This window comes from Saccostrea echinata, unplaced genomic scaffold, assembly GCF_033153115.1.
Source record: "Saccostrea echinata isolate AGI-Se365-2 ecotype Australia unplaced genomic scaffold, CSIRO_AGI_Sech_v1 ptg000041l, whole genome shotgun sequence".
NCBI classification, from domain to species: Eukaryota; Metazoa; Mollusca; class Bivalvia; order Ostreida; family Ostreidae; genus Saccostrea; species Saccostrea echinata.
The window spans coordinates 2,332,994-2,350,438 of record NW_026889790.1 but is presented as its reverse complement, the minus strand read 5'-3'; the positions used below and the strand labels follow the sequence as shown (position 1 = coordinate 2,350,438).

The 17,445-nt window shown below is 33.6% G+C and overlaps 1 protein-coding gene across 2 annotated transcripts in view; it reads left to right on the top strand.

The window, feature by feature from the left end:
* The first annotated feature begins 3,744 nt into the window (after positions 1-3,744).
* LOC133200732 (nipped-B-like protein) overlaps positions 3,745-17,445 on the top strand; it is a 28,127-nt gene continuing 14,426 nt past the window's right edge. Inside the window, exons 1-26 of one of the 2 annotated variants that reach the window (XM_061336512.1) lie at positions 3,745-3,942; positions 4,466-4,554; positions 5,686-5,854; positions 7,061-7,155; positions 7,313-7,358; positions 8,374-8,453; positions 8,554-8,637; positions 8,839-8,960; positions 9,054-9,119; positions 9,221-9,277; positions 9,812-9,866; positions 9,994-10,086; positions 10,332-10,493; positions 10,726-10,832; positions 11,268-11,360; positions 11,711-11,942; positions 12,176-12,330; positions 12,482-12,562; positions 12,738-12,838; positions 13,292-13,445; positions 13,573-13,655; positions 14,231-14,360; positions 16,220-16,363; positions 16,530-16,592; positions 16,680-16,766; positions 16,949-17,139. In XM_061336512.1, coding sequence (XP_061192496.1) covers positions 4,491-4,554; positions 5,686-5,854; positions 7,061-7,155; positions 7,313-7,358; positions 8,374-8,453; positions 8,554-8,637; positions 8,839-8,960; positions 9,054-9,119; positions 9,221-9,277; positions 9,812-9,866; positions 9,994-10,086; positions 10,332-10,493; positions 10,726-10,832; positions 11,268-11,360; positions 11,711-11,942; positions 12,176-12,330; positions 12,482-12,562; positions 12,738-12,838; positions 13,292-13,445; positions 13,573-13,655; positions 14,231-14,360; positions 16,220-16,363; positions 16,530-16,592; positions 16,680-16,766; positions 16,949-17,139 — 2,714 coding nt within the window. In that variant the 5' untranslated portion in view covers positions 3,745-3,942; positions 4,466-4,490. Of the gene's footprint in view, positions 3,943-4,465; positions 4,555-5,685; positions 5,855-7,060; positions 7,156-7,312; positions 7,359-8,373; positions 8,454-8,553; positions 8,638-8,826; positions 8,961-9,053; positions 9,120-9,220; positions 9,278-9,811; positions 9,867-9,993; positions 10,087-10,331; positions 10,494-10,725; positions 10,833-11,267; positions 11,361-11,710; positions 11,943-12,175; positions 12,331-12,481; positions 12,563-12,737; positions 12,839-13,291; positions 13,446-13,572; positions 13,656-14,230; positions 14,361-16,219; positions 16,364-16,529; positions 16,593-16,679; positions 16,767-16,948; positions 17,140-17,445 lie in introns of both variants that reach the window. The other variant, XM_061336511.1, reaches the window with a different exon arrangement.

Here is a 17,445-nt window from a genome sequence, read left to right as displayed (position 1 = left end):
GCTGTTAATTACACAATTTATAATAGATTAGAATATTCTTAGCATTATATTAGAACAAGAATAAGTAATTAAATTCATTATCTCCATTGATTTTCCCACTGTCAGTAAACAACAGTGATTTCTGTTCATGAATAGTCCATTGTCTTTGAACATTTTTCTTCGGAAATAAGGCAGGTATCCCGTGTTGAAAATGAACTAAATAGTCTCAATATGCACACCTTTGTATGATATATTTTTCTCCAAGCCCAAAAAGCACTTTTTAGTAATAGTGTTTAAGTTTCTGCGAATTAATTTGAACCGTGTTCACATGGGGAATTTAATGCGAATTAGTTTAAGGACATACGCAACGTACCTTACCTACTGATAATTTTTCTAGATATTCTTAATTTAAGATTATAGTGTCATCAGATGTTCGTAGACAAAAAACCAGCATGCATTACCAGGGGTTTTGAAAAGATATCAATTGATGAAAATTCTTGTATAATTCATAAAAAATATATTAAAATTACTAAACATATATTCTACATGTTTTGTTTATCCAAACTTGTTTTAGAAGAAGTGTACAACAGCATATCTAGACATTAAAATGTAGCAGTCACAGTTCTTTTAAGTATTGGAACTCTTCAACTCCATTGGAAAAGACAATAAAGTTCAAAGTATGTTGCGCATGTCCTTAATTCGAATTAATTTACATTAAATTACTTTGCATTAGCTTCGTGTGAACGCTAAGCGAAGCTAATTCGAATTAAATTTTGACGCATGCTTAAGGCACATACGATCGCTACACAAAGGATCCCTTTGTGTAACGATCGTATTTGAGCGGATCGAAGGTTCTAATTTTAATCAGATTGATATACGGGAAGTATCTTTTGAAACAAATCCTCTTCTAAGAAGAACATTACCTTAATCACAGGAGCAGGTCTAAAGGGGTCGGGGGGGGGGGGGGGTCTGATGACTTTTTTTTTTATTGTTGCTTGTCGAGAATTAATGTTAGACCCCACCCGTCCGCCCCCAGCCCACACTGAAATTAAATTACTTCCTGCAAGTCTTTTCCTGAGAATGGTTTTTTTGTTGATAAAGTAATGGAAGTTTTCATTCAAAGTCTCCCCTCTATTAGTTGTTTGATCCTGTCTGCCACTATATTGTATACCAAGAGAAATTATACTGAAAATAAGATGGAAATTTCAATTATCTCACACACACCCCCCCCCCCTCCTTCCCTTTTTCTGTTTGTTTTGATTTTTGCTTGTCTTTTTTTCTGGCTGCCCCACGTTCACTTCGAGAAAGATGCTATGGGCGTGAATTAGACATATAATAATATACAATAAGCTCAGGCTCAATTCAGGTCAATTTGCTTAAATAGTGGTGTCATGGGTCGATCTAGAGGGGTGGGGGGTGGGGGGGGGGGGTCCGGGCCCTCCTGGAATTTTCAGTTATTAAATTTCTATGGACAATTAAGGAAAAACTGACCTCGGACCCCATCCAACCCCAAAAGAAAACACTGATCCATCTTAAAACGGTAAGGAGAGTCATTTATTATCTGAAGGAAACTGACTTAGGAATTATTGTCTCTCCCCCAACCCCCACCCTTATAGGATTTTCATGTTTGGGCAACAACTTGTCCAAGTTAAAAGATATAGTTATTACGAGTAAAGATCCCGAAAAAAAAGAAAATTATTTTGTAATTTCGACAAAATTATTCCGTGATTACGAGAAAAGGTCCCAGTCTGTAATTACCTTTCACAATAAGTTTGGTACTGCTTTTTTGCGGCAGGCCCGTCGTGCGAGGGAGGGTCAGGGGGGCACTTTTTTCTGATAATAGTCTTTTACTGTAGATTTAATTTGTAAAATTTGTTGATATGGCTGCTGCCCCCCCCCCCTTCCCCCCACTTTTTGTTGCTGTACGGTTAAAGTTAGAGAACCCCCCCCCCCCCTCATGAAATAGAATGTCAAAATTTGGACAGTTTACGTTTTTGAAAACCATTGCTACGGGTATGTGCAGGGCAAATTAATAACTTTCGACGAAGTTTTTGCTAGCAGATAATTAGTAATTATATGACGTTTATTAAACAAATTGCTTTTATCAAGTTGCCCTGCAAAAGAGCAGTAACGCAGATGCAGTTATCGTGAAACAGCCTGGTTGCACTTATCAAGTTGTGCTCTTTGTTATTAGCCAACCTGTTTTTATATTTCTATGAAGCAGAATTTATTTTAAAAAAAACTTCTACACGAGCAAAAAAGGCTGTGGCCTTCAACTCGACATTAAGATATATTGACGACGGTTTATCAATTAACAAGTTATATTTCCATTCATATGTAGATTCGATATATCCTAGTGAACTCGAAATAAAAGACACTACAGAGTCTGCTACATCTGTTTCATATTTGAATGTTTTACTGACTATATATAGACAATAAGGGCCAACTTACAACTAAACTGTATAACAAACGAGATTTCAATTTTTCCATCGTCAACTTTCCTTATTTATGTGGTAATGTTCTGCTATCTTCTGCATATGGGGTTTGCGTCTCCCAGCTTATTCGATACTCAACAATACTCAAGCATGTTCTGAGTACTATCAATTTTTACACGAGGCAGGCTACTGATATATAAGTTGATGTTCCAGGGATTTCGACAACCTCGTTTAAAGTCAGTATTGATTCTATGATCGTTTTAATAATCCTGTCATCAAACATAACCTAACTATCATTGGGTCGTATTTTGGCTGACTTTTTTTTTTATCAAATTGGTAGGCAGCATGGCCTTTAAATTGTTTTTTATACTAAATATTCAGTATATATACATAGGGCTCACAACGGGGTGTGACCAGTCAACAGGGGATGCTTACTCTTCCTAGGCACCTGATCCCATCTTTCTTGAAATTTCATATTCATATATTTGCATTGTTTGTACATATATTTTTTTTTTTAGATCGATCACTGCATTATCGTCACCTTTTCCATACTGCCCGAAAGAACAATATAGAAAAAATCCCTCGATTCGGGCTTTAATATGATTTTTTTTTCTTAACGAGATCTTTTTCAGTGGAGAAGGAAATAAATAATCATCCTGTAAATAAATAATCATCTGCCCTTCATTGGCATGAGGAATTTAAAAGATAACCCCCCTCCCCCCTCAATCAGAATCAAATGCTTGTTCTCTAATGCATAGGAGCTAATTAATCAACATATATAAATATTGTATATTCTGAGCTCGTCTTACGGTTGGAAATCGTGAAATGTGAACTTCCGAATTCTAGGCCTACAAAACAGCTCACAAAATGCAAAATGCTGAGTAATGTGACCTGAAGAGTGATTTATAAGGTCAGGTTAAGGTCAAGGCCACATGTCTATTCGTTTCTAAATAATTTTATTTTCCTCCATTTAATATGTATATTTCATCACAACAACTACCAAAACAAACAGAAAAAATAGCAATCTCTATCCATATACTTCTGTTTAAGACAAATGGACAAAGCAAATCGTGCCTTGTTTACGCTCGAGAGAAGCCATTTTGATTTGTAAGTGCCCGGATAGGACTATTTTCATTTGTGACCTCGTTAAGTTATACATACGCTTTTTAAAGTGAAATCGAATTGTCTTGCCGAATTCTTATTAAATAAAGGTAAGATTAGGATAAATGTGTTTTTAATGAATCATGAGTAAAGAATCATACGACAAAACACTCTTTTTGTATCCTAAACATTGATTAAGAACTTATTTTTATAGCGTATGTAATGGAGGCTGTGTTATTTGGCTGTCGTAATTTTTTTGGCGCGGGTCATTGTTATGATCAGAAGTGGTCGTCCGATAGTATAATATTGATCAATATTTGAGCTTTTATGATGGATTAGAATTATTAGAAACTTTCTAACGTTATTTAAATACTATAAACTAGGTCAAACTGGCAAAATACCCGTTTTAAATTATAGGGTTGAACAGGTAAGGAAAAGCCATAAACAAATTTAGTTTCGGAGACAAATTTGATAGTTTATAAAATCATATTGAAATCTCTAGACAGTTCATTAGACAACATTCCCGGGTTTGCAAAGCATTAATGGCAATAGACTTTGCAACTTAACCCAGTATCTACTTAGCATCCTGACATCTTCATCATGTAAGCATCTCTTTTTTCGTCAACTCAGTATTATTGAACATCGTGAACAAAAGCAATTCCGCAAGTCATTGATACACTTGTTTTAACACATTCTTATCTCATATACATGCAAAAATCAAGAGTCATTTTTTGTTCTAAATTTTTACTGGAAGTTGAGTTTGTTGAGTGGTTGATACAGTTGACACAATGGGAAGTATTCTAACCTGTTAAATGCTGCTACTTGGTGTCTGTAGTTTGTTATAGTTATCAGACTCAACTGATAAAAATTCTGTATGTTCCATAACTTATAACTTATTTTTTTTTTTTTTTTGTATTGCTAACTTTCACATTTTTTTTCATGTTTTGCAGATTTAATAATGCAACTCCGGTAACCATGAATAGTGATGTGCCCAGTGTTCCTATAACAACACTAGCAGGCATTCACAGTCTAACTGAACGTAAGGGATACAGAATTCTACTTGTTTGATGAGTTTTTTACTTAATCCCCATTATACTCAATTTAAAGGATGCATCTTCACTTTAAACCAAAATATGATGTTTTCATAGTCTCAGGGTTGGCCGGGAAATACCAGTGGAATTACGAGTGGTAAATACCAGTATTTCATGTCCCAGGAAATACTACTAATTTTCTCTAAACTGGGAAATACAAGTTAAAGTTTTTTGTTTTCATTTCTTTAATTCATTCAACTTATACGAAATTCAAAAATAAAATAAACATAAAAACGGAAGATGAATAATATGGAATATGTCTCAAATTGCAATTTAACATATTCAGAATGTATCACTACTCCAGGTTCCATACCCACAAACATTCTGAAACATTTCCCTGGCTGTATAAAATTGAAGTTTTCCAATTCAAGTTTCTTTTCAGTTTTATAAAAATTATTAATTTTATTAATTATAAATCCAAGAACAAAAAAACTTGTCTTAATCCTTTTCTATAAACACTATAGTTATTACAAACAATCATGTTGTTTTATCAAATTGCTCTGGACAGTTTTGTGCTCCTGTTTTGAAAGATAATTACCTTGAGTAGAACTGAAAGGCTTCTTCTTAGGTTTGATATTTATACCATACTCTACATTTAAGAATTTTCTTAGATCCTTCTTTAGTTACATAAAAAACCCAACTGGGATCTTTGGGTTCAGTTTAAATCTGACTCTAGCATGAAACAAATGACACTCATGACTTGTATATGAGTATGCTGTGTTATGATTATATAAAATGAATTACTTGGAAACCAGAAATTTTTAAATCAGGGACAGTGATACCAGGTAGATATCTTAGAGCCAATAAGGTGTACTACATGTCAATATGAATGAAATATGTAGCTATTTCTTATTTCCCAGTATTTCCCGGGAAATACCAGTAATTCCCGGTAATTACCAGTATTTCCCACCTTCCTGGGAAATATGAGTATTTCCCAGTTTTTCGCCAACCCTGTAATAATAGTCTACACTTGAATCTCTGTATTGAATTAAGATTTGAAACACATAAGGACAAGTAATATAAATTGTATCCTGCAATCATTGAAGTATATTTATTTTTTGGCATTGTTTTGCTTTTAGTTTTACCTGAGCTACCATTGCCAACACCAACAACATCAACTTCACATAATAAGACGTTGCTTCACAATGCCAAGCTTAAAGAGACATCAAAACGCTTGCTAGCAAGTCAAGATGCAGGGCTGACACAACAGTTAACGACTGTGCTTAGGAAAACATCAACTGAAAATTTGTAAGTTTGATTTAGAAGGAAAATCTTACCATAATTTATTTTATGACTTGTTCACTTGTATGTCGGTACAAAATAAAAGCGTATATTAAAAGAACCTGGAACAGATGTCCCATAAATATTTGTTAATGAGGAGAATAATATATATTGTTATACCTATAAAAATTTGTTCCTATGTTAATCAATACTAAAAAAAAGTCTAACATTTCTAATGTTTTTCTGAGCGGGCATAAAAAATCAATGTTTGACCGCGGAGTGAGACATTGGACCTGTAGATGAGATGTTGGACCGCTTACGTCACATAATGGGCGAGGTCAGCTAAATCTCATTTGCATTCTTTGGTGTTCGACATACATGTATGTCAAAAAAATAATAATGATAAAATAAATAAATAAAAGGTATAACAAAACATTCATTGACTGCGTTGTTGGGCAAAATGTGTTTTGTCGACCCCTCGAACCAAACTGTTTGTCTTCGGCCTAACAGTTTGGTTCTTGGGTCCTACAAAACGCATGTTGCCCTCGAACCCAGTCAATAAATGCATAGTATGCTGCATGTAAGTTTAGTGGTTTCCTGTTGTAATTTTGTTGTAAGATGTGAAAGACGTAACTATTCATAATTGAAATGGGCTATTTTCACAATAAACCCTTCTTTGGAACATGACTCTGTAAAAGTAATCCATGAAAGGTACATGTACATAAGGTGGTAGAGGGGGAAACATTCCATATAACATTGCACAAATACAATTGATTTGATAAGTTGAAATAACAAATAATTTTTCACAATATTTAAAAAAAAAAGTTTGGTGGAAAGTATTAAAGCAAAAATACAGTTATTACTTTCCACCAAATGTCCATGTTCATCTCTTTCAAAAATGTTAAGAACAAATACATTTTCATTTTTTGGTTATGTAGCAAGAATCAAAATGTTCCAGTAGTATTAAGGAAATGAAAATGTTGCGCATTTTGAGTAATTTTCATATTTGAAATCAACATTTTCCCTTAGCATGAACTTTGTATTCAATTCCTTTGTTTCTTTGGCTTGTTACATTTTATGATAAAGATAAAAAATTGTCTATTAAAATGCTTACCTTGATTAAAAATGGGTTACTGAATGAGATATTGATTGTTATTTTGTTAAAACTTAGAAAAGCTTTCTATCTATGCATGAAAATTTGTTTCATTAATTTATTTGGTCTGTCTTTTTAAGAGATTTCAAGGATTCCACAAGTGATGGGGGAATAGATGGGAATCCTCCAGAGTTATTAAAGTCAATATTAAGTCAGGATCCTGCCATATTTCAGGGTAAAGGTGTTAAAAAATGAACGTGTCTTTTAGATGTTTATTTATTTACAAATATTGTTAAGATCATTATTGAAAAACTTTCTGCAACTTGCTGAAAAATTATCCTTTACACAATGTTTGTGTCATAGTGAAAGAAATTTGTTTCTTTTTTATATAGGGCGACAGTACTATGGGAATGGGTCACAAAAAGATGGATACAATTTGTAAGTAAACTACCAACAAGAGCACATTAAATAAATTTCATAATGACAGTTAAAATAAGACATTTTATTAGATAACCTGTGAGCTTTTCTGACAAAAATTTGTCCATTGTCTGTTGTTGTCCATGGTGTTGTAGTTGTCATAAACTTTTCACAATTTTCATCTTCTTCTCCAGAACCACTGAGCCAATTTCAACAAAGTTGGCTTAGAGCATCCTTGAAATACCACACCCTTCTTCAAGGGGAAAAAATTGAAAATTGGTATAAGTTTTATGGCAGCTTTTCAAAAATCATCTTCTCAAGAATGAATGGGTCAGAAAAGATGAAACTTATGTGAAAGTTTCATTACAGAGTTTACCCTTGAATGAAAAATCCACACGACTGTGTGAAGTCAAAAGACGACAATGGCTGACCAGCTCGTCATGTTAATCTTAATTATGCTTGATGACCAAATCACTGGTTTTATCGATGTGAAGTTGGATATCCAACTTTATAGTTTTGAACTGTGAGCAAGAAAAAATTCTCAAAATCTGTCAACATTGTAAAATAGCAGCGAAGATATCGAGGGAGACACGCTTAAATTTGCTTACAACAATGTTAATTGAATTGTATTTTAATAAACAAGGTTGTAGATAATATTTTTAATAAAAGTACTAAATTTTTAAGAGCATGTGATGTCTTTTAAGATTCTTCCTCTCAGGAAAGGCAAAGCCATGTTTATTCATACTTAATTAGAAGCATCCTTAGGTAGTGTAAAATACAAGTTTGTTCAAATAATGACCCTCAAGGCAAGGATCGGGCCACAATAGAGATCACAGTTTTACAAAGGAATATATAGGGGGGAAATCTGATGATGAAGAACAGCAGGGCCATAGTTACTCAATGTTGAGTGTTGTGACCCATGGGACTCTTGTTATAAATGTACAAAATGTATGTTTTAAAAAAAATAAAAATTTTGCGTAAAAGTTGAACTGAACAGACTTTTACAAAAAATCAGTGTTGCTTTCAATTTGTGTAGAGGGAGTCCACATTACCAAAATAATTTGCTTGGTGGAGATCCCTCCAAGTTCCAAAATCCATATGGCAACTATACACCAGGTAAGTCAGGAATTGTTTTTCTGCGAAATCTTCACTTGTCATTACTTCTCACTTTCAAAATCCTAAATACAAAGTGTAATTTGAGGTTTTAAAACCTTAGGCATTGTGAATGGAGAACATCCAGAGTTAACCAATCAATATCCAGGGTATCAGGGACAAGGGGCTGGTAAAAGTCTGGGAACCAGTAAGTCAGTTAATCAAGTCTCAGAAAATCTAGTGACTAGTCAATGCAATGAAAAAGACCAAAACTGATCGAAATATTATTAAATTTTTTATGTATTTATTTTTACAAAAATTTATATTTATTGAAGCATCATGCATCTTTGAATTTCTTGTGGAAAAGATATATTTTAGTATGATTCTTCAACTACAGTTTCTTCACCAGCTCCTGGAAGCTTGGCAGAAAATTCTTACCATAATGAAGCAGAGAACCACAGTGGAGTGAACAGTTCTTATCACAGGAAAAAACTCAATTCTGAACCTGTAGTTCTGTTAGAGCAGTTACCTGTAAGCAGTCTTTCTTCCCTCATTATCTGTGGTTTCTCATGTCTTGATCATTTATATCATGTTTTTTTTTTTCAAAATTGTGTTGTGTTGTAGAACTTACCACCACGTGCATCTGGTGATGCATCAAGCACAACCTCGGCAGACTCGCATGGAGGGGAGGTAAAATCACGTACACGTAACTCATTGTACAGCTAAGAGAAAAGGGTAATTGAGTCACTACTTTAAATTCATTTGGTAATTCATTTATGTGTATGTTGCAGAAAAAGAAAATCAAGAGTTCACATCCAGTGGTCTTATTAGAACCCTTAGATGAGCAGGTTAGTATCAAGTGTTACAAATGTTCATTACAATTTTGGTAATGATTAACTTGTAATAGAAATATCACACTACACAGATATACATACATGTATGTACATTTATGTAATTTTTGCACATTTCATTTGATTATGCTTAGATTAATTTGTAGGTTGTCCTTAGACAAACCAGAAGCCAGGTATCAGGCAATGTTACACTCTATTGATACAATTTTTGTACCATTTTTATTTTACTGTTTATTTTGTTCATTTTAAAATCCACCCACATATATAATGGTTGGCATGTTTATCTAAGAAGACTTTATGATGGGTTTGGTGTCCTGGAGGACTTTTAGGCTGTTTTATTTTGTATTATTCAATGTTCATTTCCTTGCTTGTTTGGGAGAAGATATTTTTTTGAAATTTTTAAGACATTTTGACACTGATTTAAATTACAAGGAAAAAAATTGAATATGTTAATTTTTCTTGACTTTCAAGAAGTGCGCTATTGGAGTAGGAACTATTGTAAAAGTACATGTATAATGTCCTTTATTGCAGACTCTGAAGTCCATACAGCATGCAGGCTCAGTAAAAGCTAAAGACAAAAAGAGAGGTGGGTACCATGTATAATTTTACTGGGCACTTTTTCCTCACACAAAAAATTCAATATTTATGAATAGAATACTTTTGTTTATCAGGGATGAGACAGATTTTATTATTAGAATACTTTTATTTATCAGGAAGGAGAATATATGACAGTGATGATGATTACAATGATAGACATGGAAAACGTAGACGATATAACAGTGACAGTGACGATTCTTCATCTCAAGGTTAGCTCAAAACTTCAATTCTCAGAACTACATGTGGGAGCAGTTATTTGTACCAGTAAAGTAAATGACTGTGATTCCTTTTTCAATGAAAAATTCAGATTATAATTTCTAATTTTCAGTGGCTAGAAAAAAAAGTACTAGTTGAAAACTTAAATTCTCAGACTAGGAGCAGATATTTGTATTAGCGGAGGAAATGGCTTTGATTTGTTATTGGAAGTTTTAGATTATTGTTGTCTAATTTTCAGTGGCTAGAAAGAAGAAGAAGGATAAGCGACATCGCCGTGTTAACCAGCAGGCTTTGTCTGTGGAGGAACTTTTGGAGAGTCCTACCTTTAAGAAATTCAGCAGCTCCATGGAGTACATTCTGGAGGCATCAGAGGATACAAATTTTGGATCTCTAGACCCGAGTGAGTAGAAGTAATTTATTGGACAATGTTAAAGATGTTGTCAAATGTCAATGACAACAGAATATAAAACAATTAGAGTCTGATTAGATTTCCTTAAGTAGATATTCAGATTTACATACAAATTTTTGCATTTGTGAATCTGTATGTGAAAGAGTTACTGGTATGTAAATAAAATGCATGTATTCCATTGAAGTACATGTACATAGTAATAAGAAATCTTGGTGCTTTTCAGATGATGATGAAGTTGAGTGTCCAACAGAAAGTCTTATTGCCAACAACTTACTCACTGAACTTAGTGGAGAAACTGCCAAACTCAAGTCCTTAGGAGTGATGAATCGGGTAATGAGATCACAGAAAATCATTAGCAATAGCATTACTTTTTTTTCCACTCTTTGAAATTTCAACTAATTACAGGTTCTTCCAGTATTAAATTCTGGTAAATTTCTTCCAATTTTCTGGAAGATTTTTCTTATTGACTAAAAGTTAATACATGTATGTTTAATTTTGCCCTGCTGAAAGTCATCACAGTGAAAATTCTTGCAAAGAATAATTCAAATAGAACTATCAATTGTATGTACATGTATCTTTGTGCAAACTAAATGGCAGTTTTATTAACATGAGCTCCTCTGTTAAGGAGGTGTAGAGAGAAAGTACACGTACCTGCCCATGTAACTATGAGCATATGGCATATGCTAGGTTACAAAACAAATTTGTAATATTTGTCCTGAAATAGAGATTACTGTTTACATGAGTATATTATATATTTCATCGCAGGTTCCAGCTGACAGGTTGGTCAAGCTGCTGACAATATTACAGTGGAATATACGAGATGGAACCAAAGTCACACCTATTGCAAACCAAGGCCAGGTAGGGAAAAAAGGTGTTAAACCGCAAAATGAGGTTTTATACCCATGTCTTTGTTCAAGATTGTAGAGGCTAGATGTCTAGATAGCTTTTTTGACTGCTCAGATGGTGGTTAGGTTCTGAATTTTGGTTCAGATTTATTTATCTTTGTAAATTATTTAAAAAATATTAGGAAATGACAAGTGAAAACATGCATGTATAAATAGACCTTTAGTTCCAGTTTGTTAACAACGCAGATTTGATGCAGATTGGTGACTAACGTGGCTAATAATTAATAGTACAATGATATAAGAAACTAATATTAACACCATAATCTACATGTATGTAGATAAAGTTGATGTCCTCATTTACAGGATGAAGATGAGGAGGAGCAGAAACTGTGGAGGAGTCTGATCATGGAACGTGTCATGAGGAGCATGAACTCGGCCCTCATTGCCCTACATATCATGACCTCTCCAGACATGCCCAAACAGGTCTACTTGGAGGATGTTATAGAGAGGATCATTCTGTTTGGGAAATTCCAGCTGCAGAATACAATTTTCCCAGAATTTGATCCTGTTTACAAAATTGACCCTAAAGCTAAAGGTGAGAAAGTCACATGAGAAAGTTTGATGGTGGTGGCTTGTTTGTATATTCAATACATGTATGTGATTTGCATTTGTTTAGCAGGGTTTGGGTGTATGAAACAAAAATGCAATGAATCCTAAGTTAAAACATTAATTCAAATAAATCACATGTAGTATAATGGTGTTGTATCTTACAATTAATGCACATGATACTAGAATGTTAATTAATTCCCTTGTTTTATCATTTTGTAGATGGTTATCATGGCAGTCTGAAAGCTAAGAGAGCCCGAGCAACACAAGTGAAACATAAGTCCACCATCAATCTGTTTAACAAGATCTCGGACATGATAGAGAACCTGTCAGAACTTGTGGATGTACAGGAACTCACAGATACAACAATACTTCAAGTAGGAAGATGTCGGATATTTTGTTTGAAGTGGTTTTTTTTTTTGGTTTTGTTTTTTTACTTATGTATACATGTATATTGCCTTGCCTCTAGTCTGTGTATTTCAAGATCTCTACTTATCCTGTGATAAATGTTATAATTTATCTTTTCAGTTATCAACTTTAGGAGTATCACCTTTCTTTGTGGAAAACATCAGTGAAATGCAGCTGAATTCAATGAAACTTGTCACAACAGTAAGAAAATTTTCAAAAAATAAAAGATTGATTTAATTACATTTACATTATGATAATCTTATGTCAATAAATGTACAGTATAAAAACACTAGCTCCTACGAGATATTTGGTGATGAAAACTTTTTATAGACTGAAGTTTCAACCTTTCATTATATGCATGCATCTTTTCTTATAGATCTTTTCAAAATATGAAAAACATTGCCAATTAATCCTAGAAGATATTTTTGCCAGTTTAGCTAGACTTCCATCTAGTAAAAGGAATTTAAGGAATTACAGGTGAACATTTCTGATCATAAAACTATTTCTCAAAGATACATGTACATACCGCAAAGAAATTTTCTTATCACCTATGCAGGATAGTATATTGCTATTTTTTTTTTTTAATATTTCTTTAAAGTGTTTTCAGAAACTTTGTAGTGATAAAACTTCATAATATTTCTAAAACTTTTCAAATATTATCTTGAAATTGAACTGTAAAGTTACATTGTTATATTTCATATTTTACCAAATTATGTGGCTTGACAAACAAGTTGTTTGAAGTTGTTTATCTAAACAAATATCATTTCTTTAGTGAGAGAGACACTTATTTAAGCAAATATATTTGAATATTGGAAGAAAAAAATGTGTTATTTATCCTTCATCAGTAAACATGGAACAGGCCTTTGATTTATGAGGTCTTTGACAGATCATTGATCAAGATTCTACAGTCCCTTGCTTATTGTTATACAGGTTGAACTCGGAGGAGTCCATTCAGATGGTAACTGCTCTAGCTCTACAACTTATTCAGTGTGTCATCAAACTCCCCAGTGTTTCTTCCCAACCTGACGAGGAAGAAATAGCTTCAACCTCATCATCTACGAAAAAAAGATCAAAAACTGGACAGGTCAGTTTTTCTCAATGTCTTGTACATTTTTTTGTACCAGTGTTTGTGTAATATTTTGCCTCATGAAGTTCTTGCATGTTGTACATGTATTTATATGGATTTATTCAAGATGGTCTTATTTTGGTAGAATTCCAATGATGTAGTGATAGTTACCTCCTTTGAGAATGCCTTAAGGACAGGGTACAACTTTCTCACAGTATTTCTACAAAAGTAAGCTGTTACTTGTTTCCCTTTTAGCTCACATGAGCCTTTACTTAAATGAGCTTTGTCATTTTCCTGGCTGAAATCAAGGGCTTAATTCATAATTTCATGTATAAACTAAAGAAAGATAAAGATAAACATTTCCATCAGAAATATTCATTAGCCCTAGGCAGTCAGAGAAAGGATATTTCATTTTAAAGATAGTGAGAAAAGGGGAAAAGATTTAGTTTTATTTCAAAATAATCACTTTCAATGTAAGTGGAGTAGGCTGTATATTTCCTACAAGATGTGTTATGTTTCTGCTAGATATCAGGAAAACAGCCTAACCACAGCATGTAGGCCTTTCCACTTGGACATTGCTTGTTATTACTAAGTCTCTCATTAGAAATAGCCAGCCTCGGGGCATTCATCTTGTCAAGACTTGTATACTGTTACACATTAAAAAGATTTAAATATATATATATATATTTATAATGAAAATTTCTTTGAACTTCCCTGAGACCTTTACCTCTTAATTTCGTTTGCATTGTCTAAGTTTATTCTTAAGAAATTTTAATTGAGGAAAAAATGAATTGCATTTTTAGGTGTACCGTGAAAAGTGAAGAGGATTATCGCCCTATGTTCGAAAACTTTGTACAGGATCTCTTGTCAACAGTCAACAAACCAGAGTGGCCATCTTCAGAACTGCTCCTTAGTTTGCTGGGAAAGATTCTGGTAACACACGCTGAAGATTAACCTACAGTATCTAAAATTAAAATATTTACAGTTGAACTTTGGTGTCTCGAACACCAATATCTCAAATACTATGGATATGTTGAAGTGAGGTGGAAGTCCAAACCACTTATTCTTTAAGTATTTTACCCTATATATCTCAAATCCTTGGGTATCTTGAAATTTTTTCTCGGCCATTGAGTTCAAGATAACAAGGTTTGACTGTACAGTGATAAGTAAATTATACATCTCCTGAAAAGTTTCTGCATGAATTCAGCAGCCTTTTTTTTTGGATCAGAAATCATTATGAGACCTGCCTACTCTCCAAATATACCAATTTTTTTTTTTTTTAATTTTTGACCTCTTATATACAGGTAACTCTTGATGGCTCGAACTTCGATCTCTCGAAGTTCTTGATCGCTCGAAGTGAGTCTCCAGTCCCGAATTTTTCCCCTACATAACTAAGCAAAATTACTCTTGATTTCTCGAACTCTTGATCTCTCGAAACCCTTGATCTCTCGAAGTCAAAATGCAGTCCCGCTATGCATATTCTATTAGAATTTACCCTCGATACCTCGAAGTGACTATGTGTATACAAGGTTATATAATTAGCACCTTTACCTGGACATTTAAATGGCCCCAGGCAGAAGACGCGGGTCTCGAGGAACGGGATGTTTGTTAGGTGACACTTATGCTACAAGGTGATAATTGACCTAAGTAATCAATCATATTTTGCCTATATGCTATTAAAATAATTATCATCGACTGTACTACGATAATTTAGAGACGCAGTGTCAGTGAAAAGAGTAGTTGATTAAAAGACGATACACTAATTTTATATAATTTTTATTTCGAGTCAATGTCAAAGTTAAACGAAATATAAAAAAGCAGAAACAGCCTCGATTTCAATATGACGATTATTATTGGACAAATACTTACAGAACTGCGTTCAATGATCATGTTTGGAAAAAGTCGATGCTGTGTACGATGCTGTAAAATGTTTTCGTGTAACAACTGCATAGTATTATGTCCGTATTACAAAGAATAAATAAATAAACATGAAATGACGATATACATTTTTTGCTTTACTCAGTTTAATGAAATATTCATCTAAATTATGAAAAAATATCGTTGTTTAATAAAAACCACGTGTAAAAGGTTACCACTGCATGAAAATCATTACATCCGGTAAGACTAATTTTAAAACCTGTCAACAAACCCGGAAAATTCCGGACTCTTGAAAACTCGAACTCTTGATCTCTCGAAGTTTTTCCTCGGTCCCGCGGACTTCGAGGTTTCGAGAGTTACCTGTATGATCTAGGATTTCAGTGCCAAATGTAACTGCTTTTATTTTGGCACAAATTTTTTTGGGGGGGGAGGGTCTAAAATTATTACTAATAAATCTGGAGAAATACTGATGCTTCAGAGATGGCAAATTGTCATGCAGTTTTCAAGCATTTAAATAATTATGAGTATCAACACTGCCCAAAGAGATGCTCAATAACGTTCATGACTTAGATTGACAAGCAGAGTGCATTTTAGTTATGGAAATAAGTATATAATTTTTGCACGTACTTTTTGTGTGTCATCATGTCTTTGATGAGTATCATATTTAAGCGTAACTTCTGCAAGTATTCTGCATTGAAAGTGCATGTATGAAATCTGCATAAAAGTCAAATCTTACAGACAGATTGGTAGAAAACTACTGATAACAATGTGATTTTAGTAGGCAGATCCTGATTATACATGTACATTTGTATATAGTTTAATTGTGCACATACATGATTAAAATACTTTAATTTATTATGCATTTTACTGCATTAAGTATATTTTATCCAGATATTGTATGTTTTTATTTACAGGTGAAACAGTTCAGTAATAAGTCAGTGGATATGTCTCTCAGGGTAGCCTCACTGGATTATCTCGGCATTGTAGCATCCAGGTTAAGAAAGGATGCTGTGTCTAGTCATGATAACCAAGAGTCTATTGATGAAATTGTTACAAAGGTACAGTTTTATAAAGAGATCTGATGAATCCTGTGTCTTTATTACATACACGTAATAGTACCTACATGTCTGTCTAATTTTGTAGTGCACATGTATTTCCTGTTTCTGTTTAATGATTCTGTGAGGCAAGAAACTGTTTTCTGAAATAGATACATTTTTATATCAGGTAACCTCAAAAGACAGTGATGATGAAGAGGGTCACGACACTGCTGAGACTTCAGTGTCAGGGGTGAGTTTTCAAAAAGGTTGAATTCATTTTATACTTTGTTTAGTCTAAAATTTGACATTTCATTAAATTGTAACTTTGTACTTGTAGTCAGAGGCTGAGGACCAGACACAGATTCTACAGAAATCTATGTTGGATTACTTGGCCTACAACAGCCAAAGTGAACCAGCCTACTGGGTGAGAAATATCAAGCTACTAAACCACAGTAATGTCAAAAGGAAAAGATCAGTGTTACTGAATGAGTTCAGAGAAAATAATTAACACTGGCTAAGAGTACAGTTTCCACATACATTGTACATGAAGATAAGTCCTTGAGTCTCCAGGTTGCTAATGTTTACTAAATTTTCTCTGATTTTCAGTATGCCCATCTATTCTACATAGCTCAGTGGTACAGGGATATTACTGTAGAGGCTGAAAGTTTGGCCAAAAATTCTAAACATAGGACAGAGGAAGAGGAAGATAAAGCAACAGAGGCTATCCAGAAAGCAGAACAGAAAAAAACATTTCTGTTGGCCCAGTTTGAGTCCATTAACAAGAATGCCTCTTACAGGTATTGGCAACTTAAATTTTGAATGTGTGTAGAATCCCCACATTCTTGTGTTCAAAAAAAAAAAATTAAAAAAGTTAACGAAGTGATTCTCAAGTACAAAAGAGTATGTTAATCACTAAATGAATACAAAGTCCTCATCCAGTATATCTGGATCATTTCAATTAATGCAGATTATGAATACATAAATCACTTGCTGGATATCAGTGTTCCTTTCTGATCAAAGTTTGTTTGCCATATCTTCATCTCTCTGATCTTTGGAATATTAATCTTTATTATTAGCTCTTCTGAGCCAAAGGCTCAAAGAGC